The 21049-nt window shown below is 41.0% G+C and overlaps 2 protein-coding genes across 7 annotated transcripts in view; one reads left to right on the forward strand and one right to left on the reverse strand.

The window, feature by feature from the left end:
- The window catches only part of LOC121634100 (gastrula zinc finger protein XlCGF57.1-like), a 540387-nt gene that overhangs the window by 482596 nt on the left and 36742 nt on the right, over positions 1-21049 (forward strand). The gene's annotated exons all lie outside the window — the stretch shown is intronic.
- myo6a (myosin VIa) overlaps positions 1-21049 on the reverse strand; it is a 124745-nt gene that overhangs the window by 91243 nt on the left and 12453 nt on the right. For all 6 annotated transcript variants that reach the window (XM_041976523.1, XM_041976522.1, XM_041976521.1 and 3 more), the window contains 8 exons: positions 10964-11098; positions 6964-7033; positions 6510-6583; positions 5014-5143; positions 4290-4395; positions 3306-3361; positions 3136-3233; positions 2571-2735 (listed from right to left, as the gene is read on the reverse strand). In XM_041976523.1, the coding sequence (XP_041832457.1) occupies positions 2571-2735; positions 3136-3233; positions 3306-3361; positions 4290-4395; positions 5014-5143; positions 6510-6583; positions 6964-7033; positions 10964-11080 (816 nt within the window). In that variant the 5' untranslated portion in view covers positions 11081-11098. The remainder of the gene's footprint in view (positions 1-2570; positions 2736-3135; positions 3234-3305; positions 3362-4289; positions 4396-5013; positions 5144-6509; positions 6584-6963; positions 7034-10963; positions 11099-21049) is intronic.

Consider the following 21049-nt stretch of genomic DNA (forward strand, 5'->3'; position numbering starts at 1 on the left):
CTGGTTTTAATGGTTTTCACCAGCTGGTCTGCTTTGCTGAACGACAGGAGGTGAGCCAACGAAAACTCTGATGTGAAACTCGAACCAGGGCTCGTGTTGTTTGGAGGAAGGACTCCTGTTTATGCTCAGTCCTTCATCCATCTGAGCGAACACACATGTGATATATCCTTATTTTCATTCCTCTGTTCTCCTTTGCTGCTGTCCTCATACATGTCCGTCCTTCTCCTCGTCTCCTAATATGTCCTCTCTTTCTCCACTTCACCCTGCATCATTTCCTTCCCTTCCCTACATCCTTACGGTTCTCTCTCTTCCTTATTTTCTTTCTTTCATTCCTTAATGGTTTTCTTTTCTTCCTACATCCTTCAGTACTTCAAGTCAAGCTTTATTTCCGGTTGTTATCTTTACTCCCCCCCCTTCCTTCATGCATCATTTTCTTAAACTGATCATTAATCATAATTCAGAGAGCACAGATTTCCCCTGAAAGGGATTCTGATTTTATATAATCGTTTCAGGCCTTACTCACATTTTAAAAGAAATACCCAGAAAAAACGTGTTCCTGAACGCACCTCTCCTCTCTCTGAGACTGAGGCTGCAAACATCCATCGAGTTCAGACATTAAAAGCAGTTTTCAGAGAACACAGTGAATCTGGTTTTTTCTCCAGTTCCAGAAAAGTGCAGCCATATGAAGTCATTAGAAGCACACATAACACCGTGTCAGGGGTGGAGTTACTCTATCAAACAAACTTCTCAAGACGTTTCTTTGTCTCCTCCAGCAGTCAAGGAGACGAGCAAGTCCAACGTTTTCAGGTTTGGTGATGTTCTTTGGTCTGTGTGTCCTGCTTTTATTTGAACAACAGTCGTTATTAAAGCAGCAGATCCTTTCTCTCTGAGTAGAAGTAAACAACGTAAACTCGACAGTTTGATTCCCCCATCAGTGAAACAGCAGAGTGAGCTGCTGCTGCCCTCTGGTGTCCAGAACAGCCAGTAAGAGGAGCAGGTGGCGTTTCACAGCTTGGAGAAGCTTTAGAGGATCTAAACTGGGCTTTGGAGTGTTTACAGCGACTCAGAGAGACGACTTGGGACCGGAGTCTGGGAGATGAACGGTAAGTTGTGGAGCAAGCGACCCAAGTTTGGACTCAAATCTGCCAGCAGAGATTAGATTCTGACCAACTAGCCTCCTTTAATCAAGCAAACAAGCTTCTACAAGTCTGGATCAGGTAGGTCAGAAACCATAACCATAACCAGCATAACCAACAGAATCCACTGAAGCTGCAGGAAATCAGACTTTAAAGAAGCTCATAAAGAAGATCTGGTCTGACTTGATTCAGACTTCTTCATCATATTAAGTTAGAAAACGCTGTGGTTTCTGTGGTGATGCTGCTTCTCTCATGTTTGCAGGCTTTCTGCCCCCCGACTTGTCAGTAAAACGGACATGAACTACCACATGAAACCTTACGCTTCAGAGCACCTTAAGAGACTTTCATTCTTTAACTGGAACTTTATATTTTCTACTGGATGAAGCTGAAGGGCTTCCTGTTTGCTGATCAAACAAGCGACTCTAAGAGTTGCTGTGTGTGGAACAACTTCCCTTTCTGACCATGAGGGATCTGAAGTTGATGGCTTCCTCACCTGCCTGCTCAGACTCGATCTGTCAGGTGATATAAATGAAAAAAATGAAGAAAAAAAAAAAAAGATAAAAATGGCACCTTTGCAGCAGCAAGAAGAAAAGCTCCTTTATCATCAACACAAATGCTAATGTTGCTAATCGGTTTCATTCTGGATGTCCACGTTTTAAAGCTTTAAAAACCTGAACAGTTACAGACTTCACCTGCTTCAACTTTATTTCATCCTACATGGAACCAAAATCTTCTAAACGAGGAGCAAACTCTTCATGTTATTTGTTTTATGTGGAGGCATAATTCAAAATTCAAAATGAAACAAGTTTAAAAATCCCCATTTTTCACACGAAGAACATTCACCGGGAGCAGAGCAAACACACGACACAGCACGAATGGTCCAATGGCAGAGCAGGAAACATCGATCAGTATCTGCTGTCTGGGAGTTGCAGGTAAACCATGAATCACGGAGTTTGCATCTCTGAATGATGACTGCCGACAGGCTGCAGACCTCAGCTGATTTTAAAGAAAAAAACATGTCCCTAAGTCACCATCACATGTGGCCCACAAACAAAGTGCCGTCAGGAAGGCTTGCCGTATTAGGACCACTTCTTCTTAATAAGATACTAGTAATCCACATCTAGGGCAACAACTGACATCTGGTCCACTGCTGGCCCACACAACACTTGCCACGAGAGCCAAACTCAGTCCAGATTCGGCCCAAACATGTCTGTTACCTGAGGTGTTGGGTCTGATTCTACTAGAAGGCAAAAAATAAAAAAAACAATACAAAAGTACGATAAAATACACCTGTATTTTTTTCCATTTCATAATTTTAGTGTGGCAGAGAGACATGTGGACTCCATCCAGCCCTGCGTGTTTTTTACTTTGTGAATCGTTTTCATGTTTGGATCAAACGAACTAAACGGCCCAGCAGGACCTAAACGCTCGTACCCTGAACGTGTCCGGAGAGCTGAGGTGGAACTTCTGCCGGATGTCCTCGGGGGCGCCGGCACACAGGCGGTAGAAGATGTGGTAGTTCCTCTCCTCTGGACTTTGTCTGCAGATCCTGGACTTCTCCAGCAGGTAGTGCGACACAAAGCCGCCAACGACTGCGTTCTGAAGGGAAAGACAAGTTCTAATAACTCTTCCATCCAGATGCTCCCTTCCCTGTTGTTCATGTCTTTTTTAGAATGAATTAAAATATTTATAAATGCTAAAAAATTCAGGATGGTTTGATCTGAATGAAGGAAATGAAGGTGAAACAGGAAACATAGACACATCCTGACTTATAGATTACATGCGGGTCTGCAGACACTGACATAAAAACATTATAACTGCAGGAAGTGTGAAGTCATCACTACTTTTTGTTTTGCTCTGTAAGCAGAGGACTCCGTTTGTCTATGAATGCAAAAATTTGCCATTAGGACAAAGAAATTATGCTCACTAAGTGCAGCTTCAGCCCATCGTTCTGCATGCATCAGGAGTTTATTTGTTTTTAAAAAGCAGAGCAGAGCACCTTTGCATTGAAATGGATTTCCACAAACTTTCCAAAGCGGCTGCTGTTGTTGTTCCGGACAGTTTTGGCGTTTCCAAAAGCCTCCAGCAGGGGATTTGCTGCAGGAAGGAGAAACTCCGGTCACAACCAGAACACAAGCTCCAGATTCTGATGAACACCAAAATCCTTACCTTCCACTATTCTCTCGTCTATGTCCTGTCCCGTCCCATACGAGCTGGTTAAGTACCTGAAAGCGAAGTCAGTGAGAAGTTTCTACTCCATCGCAGGACGTGAACCCAACAACTCACAGATCATCCAGCTTTACTAAATATTTAATCAATGCTGATTATTTCTCAGCAGGTGAAGGTTCTGGATGTTTTAGATGCTGAAGCCTTTCAGAGTTTCAGGTGTGAAACGGGGTTCATGTTCAAAGCTTTCATGCGGTCGCCATGGCAATAACACAAACTTCCAGGTTCCAGCTTTGATTTATTTATCTGAACTATTTACGTTTCAGTATCTGTACGCTGAGTTTTACCTGAAGCAGAAACAGGGAGGCAGAGCGACCGTTTTTACAGTTAAATAATAAAACTGTTCTCATCTTCTCGGCATGTTTGTGCCTTTTCTGATCTTGCTGTTAAATATTTCATGTAAAAGTTGAGATTTTCTGATATGTGGCAATATGTCTACTCCAGAAATACTTTATAACATTTCTGCCCCTCAATCTGCTTTAAAACTCATTTTTTAATGTGAAAATCAACCATTTAAAGCTTTAAAATATTACAAGTATTAATTTATTTTATTTCCTCACTTCAAAATTAAATATTTCTGGGGTCACAGATGTGAGTATTTGATGTACTTCTTAGTACATCAATATTTTGAGAATGTTGGTTTAAAAAAAGTTATTATAGGACCTAGTATATTGCCTTTTAAAAACTAAAGAGACAAAATGATGGTGTAAAATTTCAGAGGAATTAGAAAATGAAAACCATTCTGTTGAAATTTAAGCAGAAAAATTAGATGAAAATACATTTTTAAAAATGAGTGTTTAATTTTAGAAATGTGAAATAAAATTAGGAATAAAGGGAACTGTACTGGTTTATAAAAAAAAGAAGGGAATTTTCTGCATTTTAAGTGAAAATCAGATGCTGGTTAATAAGATGCGAGTGAATCTTCACCTGAGCACAAATTTGGTGTTTTCGGTCTTGCCGGCCCCGGACTCCCCCGAGACGATGATGGACTGGCTCATCTTCAGGACCTTCATGTCTCTGTACGCCTTATCAGCTGGAGAGCCACAGACAGGGGTTAGACAAACCCACAACGTCATACGAAAAGCTTAATATCTACAACGTTTCTGAAAAGTTCAGATGAATGCAGAAAGCACAAGCCGTGACCAGAAGATGGTTATAAACTCAGTCAAACAACAAACCTGACGCATCCTGAAACCTACAGTACCCGAAAGCACCACAGGACACCCTACAGATGTCTACTGGGCCATAATAGAGTCCTACACATCATCAGGTGGTTTAAAAGTCTGTTGGCCAGATTTCTGAGGACTGAACAGAAACAGGAGATTTCTGGTTTGTTCCCGGTTCAGACCTGAGACGAGGAGGTAACAGAAGGTTGCTGAGGACTAATCCTGCTTGGGAAAATATCTTCTACATCTCTAAATTCCCAGTCAGAACTAGACATCTTAAGGAAGAGTTGTATGATGGGTAATGACAGATGAGTGTGAAGTAAAACCGGATGATAGAACACCAAAACAAAAACTGGTCCTGGTCATCTTAATAAACACAGCGAAGACGAATTTAATATCACATCATTAAAACAGCCAAGCTGGCTTTAACCCGCTCTGACATTGTAGAAACAGCATTTCATAGCGGCGTGTGCGTGTTTGCTCACCGATGGCGTAGACGTGTGGCGGCAGCGTCCCCAGCGACCGGCCCCGGTACTGCTTGATGGTCTCTGGTGAGTAAAGCTTTGGGATGTCATAGTACGGGTTGACGGCGATCAGGATGTTCGCTACAAACGTCTGGCAGCGAAGAAGAAAACAAACTTGGTAAAATAATCGTGTCAGTGGGTAAATTATGGTTCTAGTAATTTTCTGCTCCTCACACCATCTCCAACATGTCTTTTGTATCAATTTTAATGGCTTTAGGAGTCATTTCGACCTAGATTTTGCTGGAACAATATAGTTTCCAGCAAAATTCTTTCTACATCCTGGAGCTGGTGGAGGTTCACTCAACATCACATCAGGGTCCTCCTCAGTCGGCAGTATTTTACACTCCTTTACCCATCTGTCTGGAACACACACCTAGAGGTTCTTCTTTACTAGTCTCTGATGTAGTACTGAGATCTTTGTCCAGTGCATTACATAATGGTGTAGTCACGTGATTCTGTTCCTGAGGAAGATCTGGTTCATTTCTTTCTTAAATCTCTAACTTGGAAAAGCTTAAACGGGTCCAGATCCTCCACATTCTATCTTTATAATAATATAATATAATAAAAGCTGTTTTGCCTTTAATTATCCAATGTTTAAACTCCAGTTTAAAGTTAAAGTCAAAATTTCATCCAGTACATTTCAACTACCTATTTTTTTAATCCTTAACTTTCAAGCCTCAAAAAACAGTTTTATTCAAACTGGAAAGAAAAACTGGAAGAATCGGTTTTTTCTTCATACATAAATCAATAACTAGCAGTTCCCTACATGGCCACTAGATGTCAGTGTTAACCCACGCTGACGCCAGCAGACATCTGCTGCAGCTCTTCAGAGGAAATCGGGCTGATGAGTGAACAGCGGAGGTCACCTGAGCCTTGTGTGCGTCCACATGTGTGTTCTCATCAAAGCTAAAGAAGGTCCATCTTTGTGAGGACCAATTTTCATTTCCACGCCTCAGGCGGATTAATCTGCCCTGAGGCCTGAAAGAGCGGCTGCGGTCCGTTAACCCCCATCATCCCCTCACAGCTGCATACGGTGTTAGTGAATGCAGCAGAATATGGTTCGCTGTTCCTCTGATTCATCCTGAGACCAGAATCAGGATCATATTAACATCAGGTTTTAACATTGACCACATTAGACCAAAAATAAAATAATGAAAATAAAAATAATTATTCAGATCATAACTAGCAGATGCAACAGCATCCCTCTCTACCTGCAGGGTGATGGGGTCGGGGTATTTTAAAAAGGAGATGATTTATGATCAGAGTGGAGGAAGTGTTTATATTAAAACTGAGTGGTGTCTTAGAGAAATTGGGTAGAGATATATAACAAAAAGTGAAGGTATAAATATTGTAAATTTTGCAAATGTCAGAACAGATTTAAAATAAAACTATTTACTTTTACCCCTACGAACATATAAAATAATAATAAGTATAATTTTAGCTTACATAGTACTTACATAAATCTTGTCTTTGCTGTATCTCACTCGAACGTTGTTGAGTAAAGTTGCTTCATTCAAGTACATCAGAGAACCTGAGAGACACAAACAACACGAAGTCAAACCCACACATCTGCATCACGAACACATGAACACGAGGTTTTCCTGCTTCCACTCCATTCATTTCAGCAGAGCTTTCCAACTCAGTCCCACGAGGGCCGCAGTCCTGCATGTTTCCCTGCTCCAACACACTTGAGTCAAATGCTGATGAATCCGGTTGATTTGAGTCAGGTGTGTTGGAGCAGGGAAACGTTGAAAACCTGCATGACTGCGGCCCTCGTAGGACAGATGAATAGCCCTGATTTACAGGATCACAGCGGAGTCAGTACAGCTACAGACGCTGGAGGATTTACACAACAAGTAAACAATTAGCACTTCACAACACGTTAGGAAGCTTTGAGTCAGAACTACTTACAGTTATCCTCCACATGTTTGTCCACCTCATCCTCAGCAGGGAAGACTTGGTTGATGGGAGCCAAAAAAGTCTGACAGGAGAAGAAGAGTGAAACTCAGACTGGATGACAGTCACAATACGTTTCATATTAAATAAATAATCATCAGTATATTGGTTCTGCGGAGGATCCGTCCCTCCATCAGACCTGTTGAGGTCCGGGAACTGGGGAGGATCCGTCCCTCCATCAGACCCGTTGAGGTCCGGGTTCTGGGGAGGATCCGTCCCTCCATCAGACCCGTTGAGGTCCGGGTCCTGCGGAGGATCCGTCCCTCCATCAGACCTGTTGAGGTCCGGGTTCTGGGGAGGATCCGTCCTGCACAGCACTTTGTTTCAGCTGTGGTATGAAAGTGCTTTATAAATAAAGTTGGCATGGTGATGATGTCATATCCCAGCGCTATCTGTGACATGACAGGAAGTCCAGACCACGAGTAGAAAATGTGTACGACCCAACCATGTAGAATTTAACATCTGACACCAACTGGTCACCAGTGAAAGCAAAAAGATGAATAGTGAGAGTGAAGACTGGAAAATGTCCCAGACTGATGCTTCTGTCCTCCCGTCCTTCCTCCATCTAAACGCAGCAAACACATAAATTAATAAACGGGCTTTTAATTTTCAGAAAGACAATCCCAAGTCTTGCAGTTTACCAGCAGGCCCTGGTCTAACGTGCTCTCTATGCCATAACTGATGGTAATAACTGACGAATTTCTGATCATAATTAATCAAAACTGTAATTAAAACTGGTGTACAAACCCGCTCAACTTCTGATTGGTTAGGGTTCCTCTCTTACCATTGGTAGATAGGGCTGCAACGATTACTCAACAATAAAATTAGTCGACAATGAATTTATCAATTGTCAGCAAAAAAAAAAAAAAAAACCTACAGAGCTAGACATCGTCTTCTTTTCCTATCTCACATGTTGCACATGCGCAATAAAGTCCACCAGGGGAAAAATATGGCATCCGACCAGGGAGCAAAACGGCGGATGTCAAAGAGGTCGTCAAAAGTCTGAAATAACTTAACGTTAAACTTACAAAATAAATTAAATACATGTGAGATTTGTGAAGCGGACCTTGTGTACCACAGAAGTAATTACCATTTATCTGTGTAAACTACAGTTTACTTTTTCTCTTAAAGCTTGGCAGCATTAGTTTCCCACATGTCTCGCATTCCTGAAGCTGCAGCCACCGTGCTGAACCAACAACATGACGACACGTGCAGTGTTTGGAAAGCAGGGGTGTGTGTAACCGTGCGGTGGTGTGTATTTCTGTGATTTTGAGGCCAATCGCTGCCAGCTCCTCCAGCAGCCTCACACTACAAGGTCAGGCCTTTTAATCTGGACCTTGCTGTGCGGCATGAATACAGAGCCAAGGTGACGTACAGTCGATTCATTCTTTCCAGTGGTGACATGTTCCACATTCTCAGCCCAAACTGGACCGATTCCACGTCGCTGCTCTGCCTGAGGAGGACGGAGGAGATGGAGGGAGGTGACGCAAGGCCAATAACCTGAGAAGGAAAAGCTGTTCACCCTTTCACCACCACGGAAATGAAAAAGTGAGAGATGAATTCATCAAGAAAACATTTCTGTCTGTTTAAGTTTAAGGTTTTATGAGAGGCCAGACTGCATAATAAATAACTTTATGGTATTTTAAACTATCATCTGTAAATGTCACATCATTTATGCCTTTAATATACTTTTTCCTCAATAACTTTTAAAATCAGTCAAACATCCTTCTCTTCCTCAGATCAAACTGTGGACACCCTGGACAAAGATGCAGCCTTTGTGGCTGATAACATGAAGAGGAATCATACCCTCTGCCTTTCTCTGCCAGCGTTGAAGCACTTCGTCAGACACTGGCACAAACTGGCTGCAGCAGGACAGAACGGACATTGTTCTGCTGCAGACCGTTACAGGCCTGGCCCGGAAACTCACTCTTACAACAGATCTGAGGAGCACAACTCTCTGCATCCACTGCAGCGGTTTTATGGAGGAAGTTCAGTTTTTATCCTCTGAGTGAGGTGGAGACAAAAGTCAGGGCGTGGAATCCAACCATGTGGCGAGATGGATCAAAGGTGCAAAATCAAAGCAGCAATTAAGTCAAACCCCAAACTGGAATTTGAGGTAAAGGCTTATCCAGCCAAGACATTAACTGAATGATACAGCCATCAGAAACCAGGGCCACTGTCCTACAGGTTTTAGATGTTTCCTTGTCTCAACACACCTGATTCAAGTCAATGGTTCTCAGTGCAGAATTTAACAAGATGCTGGATCCATTTGATTTAAATCAGGTGTGTTTGATCAAGCAAGCAGATATGTCATTATCTGCTCATGCGCTACGTCTTGTTCTAGCTCTGGAGTGTTACTCTTTAATCATCATAGCGCCCCCCACAGCCTTGTAGTATGTACTACAGTGGGTTCGTGTGGATGTTGAAGCCTTTCTCCTAGTTATCGGCACCATTTTCGCACCGCTTTGGTACCATGTGGACATAGCCTCAGTTAATTCCTTATGCAGCACTTTGACAGTAAATGAGCACCAATCGGAGCCTTAGTAGCAAGCAAACAGGTGGAGTAAATAGTCCTGGAGACAGATGGGTGGATGAGCTGAAGAGGGCAATAAAGTCTGCACAACAGACCACATCACTGCTGATACTGCTGTAAAACTGCTGCAGAACATTCCAGTAAACAGTCAGCTACACTGCAGAAAGGCTGTGTATTTGTAGCTATAATAATGAGACATGAAGTTCAAGCTCTTCTTGACAACTACATCTTCACAACTACCAGAGCTCTATGTTTAATCCTGGTCTCTACCGAAAGCTGGGATGTGAGATTACTACAGAAGTGTCAGAATCAAGATACATGAGTAAATTCACCTGGAACACAGTAGAACATGTACATGGTTATCTCCTCTTGAAGGAAATCACATTACTCTCAGTCAAACAGAGGACAGCAGCCCAGTTCATCTAGGAATTAGTAAAGTGGTCCTAGGACTGACTGACCTTTCACCAAAAACAGCAAAAGTAAGACCTGATTTCTGATTCTGGCTGCTAGCCCCCAGAGTTTTCGCTCCACAGTGATCAGACAGACATGTCATGTTACATGCTAGGACTGCTGCTTCCTAGTGTGTCCGAAGATCCTCTGGACTGCACGCTGATGCTGATCCCTGTGCAGGGAGTCTAGTCAAGAAGAGATTAGGAAAGGCTTTTACAGATTTTAACAAATGCTTTTTTCTATTAAAGTATTATGAGTGTAAGTATAAGTATTACACACAAGTGTAAGTATAAGTATTACACACGAGTTGGACACGACACACAGTGAACACACACCATCACCCCCCAACAGTCATGTTCACATTAAACAGCGAGTCGGCCGTTTTACAGGCTGACAGTAAACTGAATTAGCCCGGACGCTCTTTGAAAGGGAACTGTCAGACACGGAGGCCTTTCTGGGGAAAAGGTTCCTGAGATGATTACAAAGCTTTGGGGGTTACCACGACTACCGCCTCGCCATGACATTAAAAGCTTCCCTGGTGGGTGATACGGCTTCTCATCCAGCGGAGAAGTGAATCAGAAGCAGACGGAGATATCGGTTGGTCCTGCTGTGAGGAGATACTCGACTTCAGATAGAGCTGATTGACTCTGTGTCCAGCATGTTCCCCCTGCAGACGCTGGTTAATCATTGAGTAAACGGTTCATGGCTTCAGGAAATGCTGCTATCTTCCACTCGAGGTGAAGAGGGGCATTAAATCATTAACAAAGCAGATTGAGTAAAAAAACTAGACAGGAATCTCAGATCCGGAAGAGGCCTAAGTAACAAAGGACGAGGGGCTTTACTATTTGTTCGGATGGATTTAACAAACCTGAACACATTAGCTCCCCACTCCACTTCAACCGCTTTAGAAATTTAGATTTCCTACAGAGAGAACCACTTCAGAACAGCTGCAGCACCTGTAAGCGGGCTCACCTTTCCCTTCTGTTTGAGAGGTTCGATGGTGAGGCTGTCAGCTCCGATGTCCACTATGGTTCCCAGCTGGAACCCGTCCGTTGGGTGGGGCGCCCACACTGGCTTCCCATCCTCCATCGCACCGCTCTAAAGGCTCTGGAAAACATGACAACAGTCAGAGGTGCAGATTTACTGGGCTTTATGTGACTTTAAAGCTGGTTTTCCGTTAGCTGTGCTTGGCTGAAGCAAACCTGGAGAAAAAATTACCTGCACACATTTTACTGGGCGACCAACTAAAACTAGAGAAGATTCAAAGCTCTGAGTGAAATGAAAACCTAAACAACACTTTAACTAAACTTTGTTGTAGCTTAAATTTACTGAACATTAATAATACCTAAAACCAAAGAAAACATGATAACTCTACACACCAATCTCCAGACTGTAAAGATCAAAGTAATGAGTTATTTAATCTTTTAATTCTTTTTTATCCTCTTTAAAAACATCTTTCTATCAGCTGAAGCAGGTTTCAGACATCTGTACATTTGTAAGAGTAACAGAACGGAAACGAACTGCATCGACTCCTGCACTCGGAGCTCTCTGGGGGTTTGTGGCGCCACCAAACCAACTACAACGTTCTGGAGTCGAAGCCGCAGCTGATTGAGATACGGCTGCAGGATGAGGGATTTTCCCCGCGGGATTCTCACCACGACTTACTGATGCTATCGATTATAGTACAGCAGATGCTTCATCACATCAAAAGATACCTCAGACAGCAGATTTGGTGATCAGCAGCCAGACTTTAACCCTTTAAACTCCACTAGATCCTCCAAGGTCCTTCTCTCATATCATTACCAGTGTCTCAGGAACGGTGGCGTAGCTCTGTGGGGTAAATTGTGATGGATAGCTTACTCTTCAGGTGAACTATAGAAATTATGATGAAGCCACTTCCTGTCAGACTTTCCACCAATCAGAGAGCTTAGATTGAAGGTAACGTCCAATCAGGAGCAGCCAAAGATCAACCAGTGAGCAGAAAGTTCTATGTGTGTGTGAAAAGAAGAAAAATAATGCTCCTCTATGGCTGGAATAAAGCCAAGAAGACGTTTCTGATGCACGGTGGCGCCACAAAGCAGCTGAGCTGGAGTTGGTTTAGTGAGGATAGCAGGTAAATAGTAGCAGGAATAACCATAAATAGCAAAAAACAGCTGGAGTACAAAGTTTAAATATGTAAATAGCAGGACCAAAAATAGCAAAAAAAGAAAAAAATAGATTGGAGTTTAACCCATAAGAGCCCGACGTGACATATATGTTACATACAGTTTCTAAGACATTTTGCTTCAATTTATGGTCTAAACTTTGCTCAAAATCCTGTTGAACACAATCTGAAATTTGTCTTCTGTCTCCTAACAGATACACAGAAGCAGAAAACCACATTATAATATTTTTAATGTATCACATGGTAAAAAAATGGTAGATAACCCTGCCACCCCAAAGAATGTTAATTTTTTTTTGTTAGATTTTGTTAAAGGGCTAAAAAAAGAACTCGTATTAAAAAAATTGGACTTTTCCTACCATTTTTTCATGGGCCTTAACGGGTTCAAATCAAACAGACTGGAGGCTTTAAACCACAGAGCTGGTAACCAGTTTAACATCTGAGCTCCTGTAAACATCTGGTGTGTTTCCAGGACATTAGAAAATAGATTTTTATCAAACGTCCTGAATTTAGTTTCTTTTTCCAGACGGGAGAAACGGCTTCTGATCCGTTCTGAAGTCATCACCACAGGAGCTTCAAACATGGAGGACATAAAAGTAAAAAGAAACTCATGAAAACCCCTTCATTTTTCCTCGCCGTGTTAAGGTAACGAGTTTATTCTTCATCCAAGTTTTCCGATGTGTTCATGGAGGAGTTTTATTACCACTGAAGCCAGGACGTCCAGATGAGCCAAATTACAACTTTACTGAGTACTTAGTGATGCATAAAAATCATTAAGTAACTGAACTGATGGCTAATTTTACAGCCAAATAAACAGAAATGAAACTTGATTTAAGAGAAGCTTCATTATTTTAATGTTTTGTATCGCAGTACCACTAAATAAAAAACACTAATGCAGCTTTTACTTCAAACTACAGTTATTAGACGTTTACTCGTCTCTCTGAAACAAACGACTTGATTTAGTGACGAACTGCAGCAGATCAGTCAGTGACTCCTCCAATCATGGATGCTTCTGCACTTCTTTCCTTCCTGTCTTTTGTTTCCATCAACACAAACAGCTGGAGGCAGAGTTGACCACAAATTACCTCCATGTGTGAACAAACAGCATAATTAACCGTTTTAATCACCACAGAACACAGAGGTGGGTCATTCCAGGTCATTTCAGCACACGGAGAACACACTTTGTGGAGGTGAGCTGGCGCACCAAATGTCAGTTTCCTATGTAGCATAGCTCTTTAGATACTGATACCTGAAAACGGAGGAAAAATAAGGATGCAGGGAAAACGTACAGCATCGACACATACCCCTCTCAAAAAGTCTCCATCCGAGCAAACTGAAGATTAGACTGAACTGTTGGATAAATAAGGAACAACTGGTGAAACATTCACAACTCAGGACCCAACTGCAGGGGCCAGCTGTTGAAAAGACCCAGATGCAGCAAAAATCACACGACTCTGAACTCTGAGCTCAAAGTTGAACATGAAATGGATCCAACATCGGATAAAACTCATTCCTGACTTGCAGCCGATTTTAAGTGTCAACCTAAAAATCTGACTGTCCGTAGGAACTACGACTCTAATCCATGACATTCCCATGCACACGCAGCACACTGCAGCTCCCTCTTCCCATGGGGCGTCCGGCCAAGCTGCCTGCTTAATGACAGAGGAGTTTCTGTGGGAACTTAAAATAATTACCCTCCCCGGTACGGCACTGAGAACCACACTAAGAGGATAACAACATCAATTAAGGATATTAAGCCTTTACTGTCTGTTGAGCACAATGAACTCTTATCAGAGCGGCTCCTGTAACAGGAGACCAGCAGGGTTGATCTCTGCAGGTGTTCATCGTGGCGATGTGAAGCGCTCAATGCAGGTACGCTTCTGGTGCGGAGGTCAGCGACGCGGCCAGGTAACCATGCGTTTGTCATGCAGCTGATGAACAGAGTCCACTTCCTGTTGTGTTCATGAGAATAAATATACACAGCTATGAAAGGAGAGCACTGATTCCTGTCCATACTTATCCTACATGTAGAATTGTGCTTTATTTTGGGTTGTTTTATTGTGTTTTTCTTTATGTATGTAAGCTATAGACAGAGAGACTAATTTATCTGTGCCATATTTAGTTTGCAATAATAACAGCAATAATAATAATAACAATAATAATAATAATAATAATAACAATAATAATAATAATAACACTAATAATAATATTAATAATAATAATAACAACAACAATCATAATAATAATAATAATAATACTCTGAGGACAGTCAGGTTAGAGGATCAAACCAGAACTTTAATTTAAATACTTTTACATGCTAAAACCTACAAACTTAAGAGGAGGTTAGATAAAAAACATAAGATAAAATTAACTATGCAAATAAAAATGTAATTAAAAAAATTTGTTAGTTTAAATAAAAATTTATCTAATCCTTCAAAAAGCTCGTATTTCTAAGTCAAACCCTCTAAATTAAGCTAATAAAATGATGCAGTGACAACTAGAAGCACTCGGAGCGCAGAAACGATCTTCCCATAGTAAGAATCCATAAAAAGATGCCTGGATCCAGGCTGTGATCGGGACCCCCCCCCCCCAAAAAAAATCTATTCATTTGTTCATTATTCCATTTGGAAGATTTCCGGAAAATCTGATCAAAATCCATCAATAACTTTCTGAGTTAAGCTGCTAACAGACAGACAAACCAATGCCACCAGATACTCTAACAACACTGATGAAGACAAATGATACACAGCCTGAATTCTCTCACTTCATTACCCATAAGTCAAACCTTATTTTCACTTTAACCATTACAACCAAAAATACTGGATATAAAATATTTGGTGTTTTGTTTTCTTTCCTGTTTTTGTTTTTCTGATGGCTTTAGGCATCAGATAGTTTAAGTCTTAATGAAACCTGAACTTCATCTTAATTATGGGTAAAAAGGATGGATCCAGATATGAATATATAGGTAACAATATCATTTGATGGTGTCCCAGGTGTGTAATATGCTGCAGTTATAAAGACGACAAGAAAACTAGAACATCTTCATGGTTCCAAATCCTGAATTCCTGGTCAGTGTGAAGAAGAATAAAATAAAAACTCGCTGAGAAGCGAGAGCTCACATGAACCCGATCCATTTATAAAGACTCAGAAATGTGAACACATCAGATCTGTTGGTTCATCTTTACAGGATCTTTTTTTTTAAACAACAATATTGATTTGCCTCTAAATGCTGGATTGTTTAGACAAATAGTTTTAAAATTCTCTGCTGGTCCAGTAAAATGAATTCAGCAGCATGAATCTGAAGACATCGGCTTAATGATGAGGATTCTCTAAATCCACCACAGGTTCGATTCCTCGTTCATGAGTGGGAAACAAACCCGTCATCAATGCGTCTTTCCAGGAAAATCATTATCTGCTGAATGTTTGATGATCTTACTGAGAAAATGATGCCGCTTAATATCGTAAACATTCATAAATCAGAATGTATTTCATCTCTTCCTGAAACAGGTTCATCTTTAACCCTTTTATTTAATTATTTGAATTTTTTCAATATCATGTACTCATTTTGATATGTTTTATATTTTTAAACCCTCCCAGGGAGGTGAAGACGGAAGCATCTTGCTCCGGAGAGGAGCAGCCGGCGTATTTCTCCTACACCGGCATCGTATTTCGGCTTAAGATGGATCCAATATTCTTTAAAAGGTTTTATTAACGTTAACACATTATCTGAGACCCGAACCTGAAGCTTTAGAGCGACTCCACTGAATGAAACGGTTTCATCAGGACATTTAAAAAGTTTAACTGTTTGTGTTTTCTGTTTATTTTAAATCCCGCCTTCGGTCATACATGGAAAACTGCTCCGCAATGACATTTAGGAAATGCGACGTGACTTCACAGCTGAGTCCAGCTGTCACATGATGCTTAAATACGGCGACTTTAAGCATCATACTCACACTGTAAGGCTGTAACGGAGAGGTTACCTGTTCCAGCTACAGAGTTCATGAATACATGATTCAGCAGAGCGGATTATAGTTTTATAGCAGTTTGTGTGAAAGGACTACTATAACCTGAAAGGATAATATATCATAAACCAACACTGCAAATAAAAGAACAAAGAAACTAATACATCAAAATTCATTTTGTTATTGATCTTTAGTATATTTAAGACAGATCTTTACATCAATCTCACACCCCACCCAAAATTATTTGATGTAAAACAGTCTTTTTTCCACAAAAACATGACATCAAACTGGCATTAAAGACTTAAAATAATTCAAATAACTACGTATTTCGATAAGGACTGAAATTAATTCAGTGATCTGAGCAAAAAACGTTTTAAAAAATATTTTCTGCCTGTGTTATAATAGTTTTTGGGAGATGACTACGTGTCCTCTAATGACCTGAAAAGTTGGTGAATTAAAGCGACCCACCAGGTTAAAGCGGACGTGTTCCTCACAGCCGAGTTTAAACTAGAAAAGAAAACTTCCAGACTCCACAGTACATCTGACGTTACACCGACACTGCAGCTGTTTCAGACCCTAAAGTGTTTTCTGGTTTTACCAACGAGCTCAACAACCTGCAGCTGCAGGAAACTGATCCTGTAAAGTAGTGGACCAACACCACTCAGCTGGAGGCGGAGCTCAACTCCGCTGCAGCACTTATGATCCCATTAATGCTTTTCTTTTTTTTTTTAAACTAAAAGGGTACAATCTATTTCCAGCCACTGTCCTAAATATTCAGATCCAGCCTGCATCTTTAGCGTGGCAGGTAACCAGAACCCTGCTGCCAGCATCTTCTGGATCTCCATTAAAAGCATCAGTCAGGTGAAAAATGAAAGAAGATGAGGATTCCCAGAGCAGCTACTGGAGTGGCTCAGACTAGTCCATTATGTTAATGGATTTTCTCTGAAGTAGCAGTGAGTAAAACCTAAAAGGGGAAAGGCAAATAAACTGAGTAAGCTCTTCTTCCTCTGGTCAGACAGGAAAGTGCCTTTAAATCAGCGAGCTGAGGGCGTGGAGTCTGTATCTTCAGAGCTTCATTAAACGTCTTTACATAACAATCCACCTGCTGACCATTCATTTAATAAAGTAAACAGCTGCTCATCATCAGATTGAGATCTGTGTGTTTGACTGGCGAGGCAGAGACACGGATCAGATTCATTTACATGTTCATTGTCCGTGTCATTTTCCTTCCTGGTTGCAGCAGCTGAGTTACTTTCGACCTGCGACTGGCTGGTCACGTGATGTCAACTCCACCTGTTTTACAGGAGCACACACACATCCAGGGTTGGAGCACAACTTAGAAAAATCTCCTCTGGGTTGAAGCACCTAAAGACACCCGGGGTATGCTGAACCCGCTTTGTGGGTCCCAGTTTGGAAAAATGCACCGCCTGCAGTTCCACACCTGATTGGGCACATGGGAGGAAAACCTCTGTATGCAAGGTATCTGCATTTGGAAGCTTATTTTTGGTTTACTGAGATTGTGAAACGGCGTCATCTTTTCCTGGAGACCAGCTTGAACTGGATGCTCAGTGATGGTCTGCAGGACCTCTGCTTACAGGAGAGAAGAAACAGCTGGGGGCTGATATACCAGTCAAAGCTGCATCAACACAATGTTTAACGAAGCAACGTTCTACCAGCATTTACACGGTTTTTTATGCTGCATTCACATAATTACTAAATCACAATACAGTTAAATACAGACAGACTTAAATCCCATCATGCTGCGAGGATACCGGCTCTGAGGTTGGAAAAAAGCCTCTCATTTGCTATATCTGCAGAGTGGACAGAAATAAATAAATACATTAATTCATAAAATTGTCCATGTTTTTAATCGAAAGCGGGAACAGATGTGAAAACTTAGAGCGAAGGTTAAGAACTGGCTGAAAACAAAACAGAAGGTCTCCATTAAACGTAGAACGTCACATCGTCCTGTTTCTGGAGTTTTTAGATCAGATTTGCTAGACATGAATTAGGTTTATATTGTTTGTTTATACTTTTTTATACATTTTTATAGTCATTTATGTTTTTCCTTTCTTCTTTTTTGAAAACCCAGAATTGCCTGTTTGCTTAATGCTATTTATTTGATAAAAAACATTGTTTGTTTCTTCGCATTATTCCTGATAAAACAAATAAATTAAACAAAAAGAAAAATAACCATGTCCTCATAAAAGTCATGTCATGTCTTTTGCTCAGCATGATGTAATTACTCTAAATAGCTTTTGCCTCATATACATATATATTATTGTTTTTTACCTCACACAGAATAAAACTTGCATGATTTTTTAATTTCATCCAAATATTTCTTGTACACACAACCAGAGAGCAAATTCCAGGCTTTGTGTTCATCTTCGACAGTCAGTTCTGCTAAGAACTGGCTTTTGTGTCTTTATTTTCAGTAAAGACTGAGACACACCTGTCCTCCTCAGACCTGAACAACAGAGTTTCAGTGTGTGCTTACCAGCTGAAAGCCTCTCACAGTTTACATATTCAAACATGCTAATGTTAAAATAGCTGTTGGCTCAGCTGTGAAGCTACATGGAGAGTCCAGATATGACACCAACAGTCACGTCTTTATGGTTAAATGGAGCGGGAAATGTTTGGGTGGAGAAACAAGGTGACAAAAACAAATATTCCTACTGTGGTTAGCTTAAACCTTTACACCTTCACAGAACTGATTTCATGCAGTGCAGCTTTAAATCTGAAGCACTGGAGTGTAAAGAAAGTTCTATGTTGTGTTATTTGTGTCTCAAAATGATTTAACCTTTAGGCTGCTGCATTAAAAACAAATCAGAGAAGGATAAATATCCATTACTAAACACAAAAACTGATGAAAACGGTAAAAGTAAACAACAGTTGGAAAGTTCAAAAACTGAAAAAAATTTTAAAAGGAGGCAATCTGATGGCTCAGTGGGAGATAAATAAATCTTCCACCTTGAAAAAAGACCACACTATTATCTGGTTTCAGTCTTCAGAGGTACAATCAGCATTGAGCTGAGCTATGAACGACTAATTACAGGTATTTCTAAGCTCTGGCTCTGACTGGCAGTAATGGAGACAACACCCATTATCTCTGTGGGCTGAGCTCTGGATCAAGAGTGGGCTCGTTATTAGCACACAGTTACCAACTCAGCTTTCTCTCTGAGGCTCTGAAACTGACAGAAGAACCAGATTTCTACTAAAACAAACACATGAACCCGTTAATCAGTCTGTACGGCACCTGATGGACCCCAGTCCTGCTGTTTGACTTCCCAGAAACTGGTTCAGGACAGTCTTTAGGATACAGTCTGGTCCCAAAAAAAGGTTGCGGTTTGGAGCATGTCTGCTTATTAACCCTGCACTAAGTGCACTGATAGGTATTTGACCTATTCAGACAATAACTAGTACCGTATGTATTAACCCTTAAACCTGCTGGCTCTTCGGAGCCCCAAGAGCCATCAATTATCAGCAGTGTTTCAGGAGCGGTGGTGTGTAGCTCTGTGAGGTAAATGTGATGGATATTTTACCCTTTAGATGATCTACAGAAGTTTTCCAGGCATTTCTATCCTGTCCAGGTTGTTTACAATCCAGCCACTAAATGTAGTTTTATTCAGAGACTCTATCTGGTAAATCCACAATGATCCATGATAACAGCTTTATTTATCACATTTCATCATAAAAACATCACCATCACTACTATGTTGCTAAGAGACCTCTATTTAGACCTGGACATGATGATGAAGCCACTTCCTGTCAGACTTTCCACCAATCAGAGAGCTTAGATTGACGGTAACGTCCAATCAGGAGCAGCCAAAGATCAACCAGTGAGCAGAAAGTTCTATGTGTGTGTGAAAAGAAGAAAAATAAAGCTCCTCTATGGCTGGAATAAAGCCAAGAAGACGTTTCTGATGCACGGTGGCGCCACAAAGCAGCTGAGCTGGAGTTGGTTTAGTGAGGATAGCAGGTAAATAGTAGCAGGAATAACTGGAAATGAGGAAAAAGTGGAAACATGGAAATAGTTTCTGTTGTGTGTTTGTTTCAATAACAATATTTTTTCTCCTGAAAGCCAAGACTTGAGAGAACGATGAGATGAGAAAAGGTTTGGTCACTGTTGATCTGTGTGTTATTTCTACAAAGTTCTGTTAGTAATAAATTCTGCTTTCTTCTTCTGGTCGACCTTTATGCTGCTAAATCTATTCATACATTCATTTTACATCATTTTACCTCCCAGTCTGACAGCTGAGGCTGGAAACATCATGTGTGATGCTGACTGGGATTAAAAGAATAGAAAAACACTGGTTAGGAGTTTTAAGGGTTAATTCTCTCGGGGCTGCAGCAGACTAGAAACTGCAGCATCTGTTTTTTTGTGTTATCTAAGTGGACGACACATTTCATAGGAAGTGTTGTGCGAGTTGGCCTCCAGTTATGTGTGTCGGCCCACTCTTCTGCTCACAAACAGCTGATTGTTGGATCTGTGTCACTGCTCACTGAGAGCTCACTGTGGTGACCGCTCGGTCGGGTCATGTGGAGAACAGAGCCTGTGATGTGTTCAGGGACAAACTCCCCAAAGGCAAATCGACAATAACAGCAGCAGTCGGCAGAGGCAGCAGGATGAAACACAACTGGACAGATTCAAGGTCTTCATGTTGCTGAAATATCCACTGCAGCTGCTGGACATGTGAACAAACTCCAGTGTATTTGGATATATAGCAGACAGATAAATAATATCCTGAAAGTAATGAATTAGAGTTAAAATAGCTAAAAGAAAAGCATATGCTGCACGCAAGTAGAAAAATGTGCACCAAGATGATCCAACTCAAGCTGAAAGTTGTGGCCATGTGATGTCTAATAACACTTAAAACTGAGCCAAGAAAACATTTCAAAGTTTTTTTTTTTCAGATAACAAAATAATGTTTAAGT

This window comes from Melanotaenia boesemani, chromosome 22 (assembly GCF_017639745.1).
Source record: "Melanotaenia boesemani isolate fMelBoe1 chromosome 22, fMelBoe1.pri, whole genome shotgun sequence".
Classification (NCBI taxonomy): domain Eukaryota; kingdom Metazoa; phylum Chordata; class Actinopteri; order Atheriniformes; family Melanotaeniidae; genus Melanotaenia; species Melanotaenia boesemani.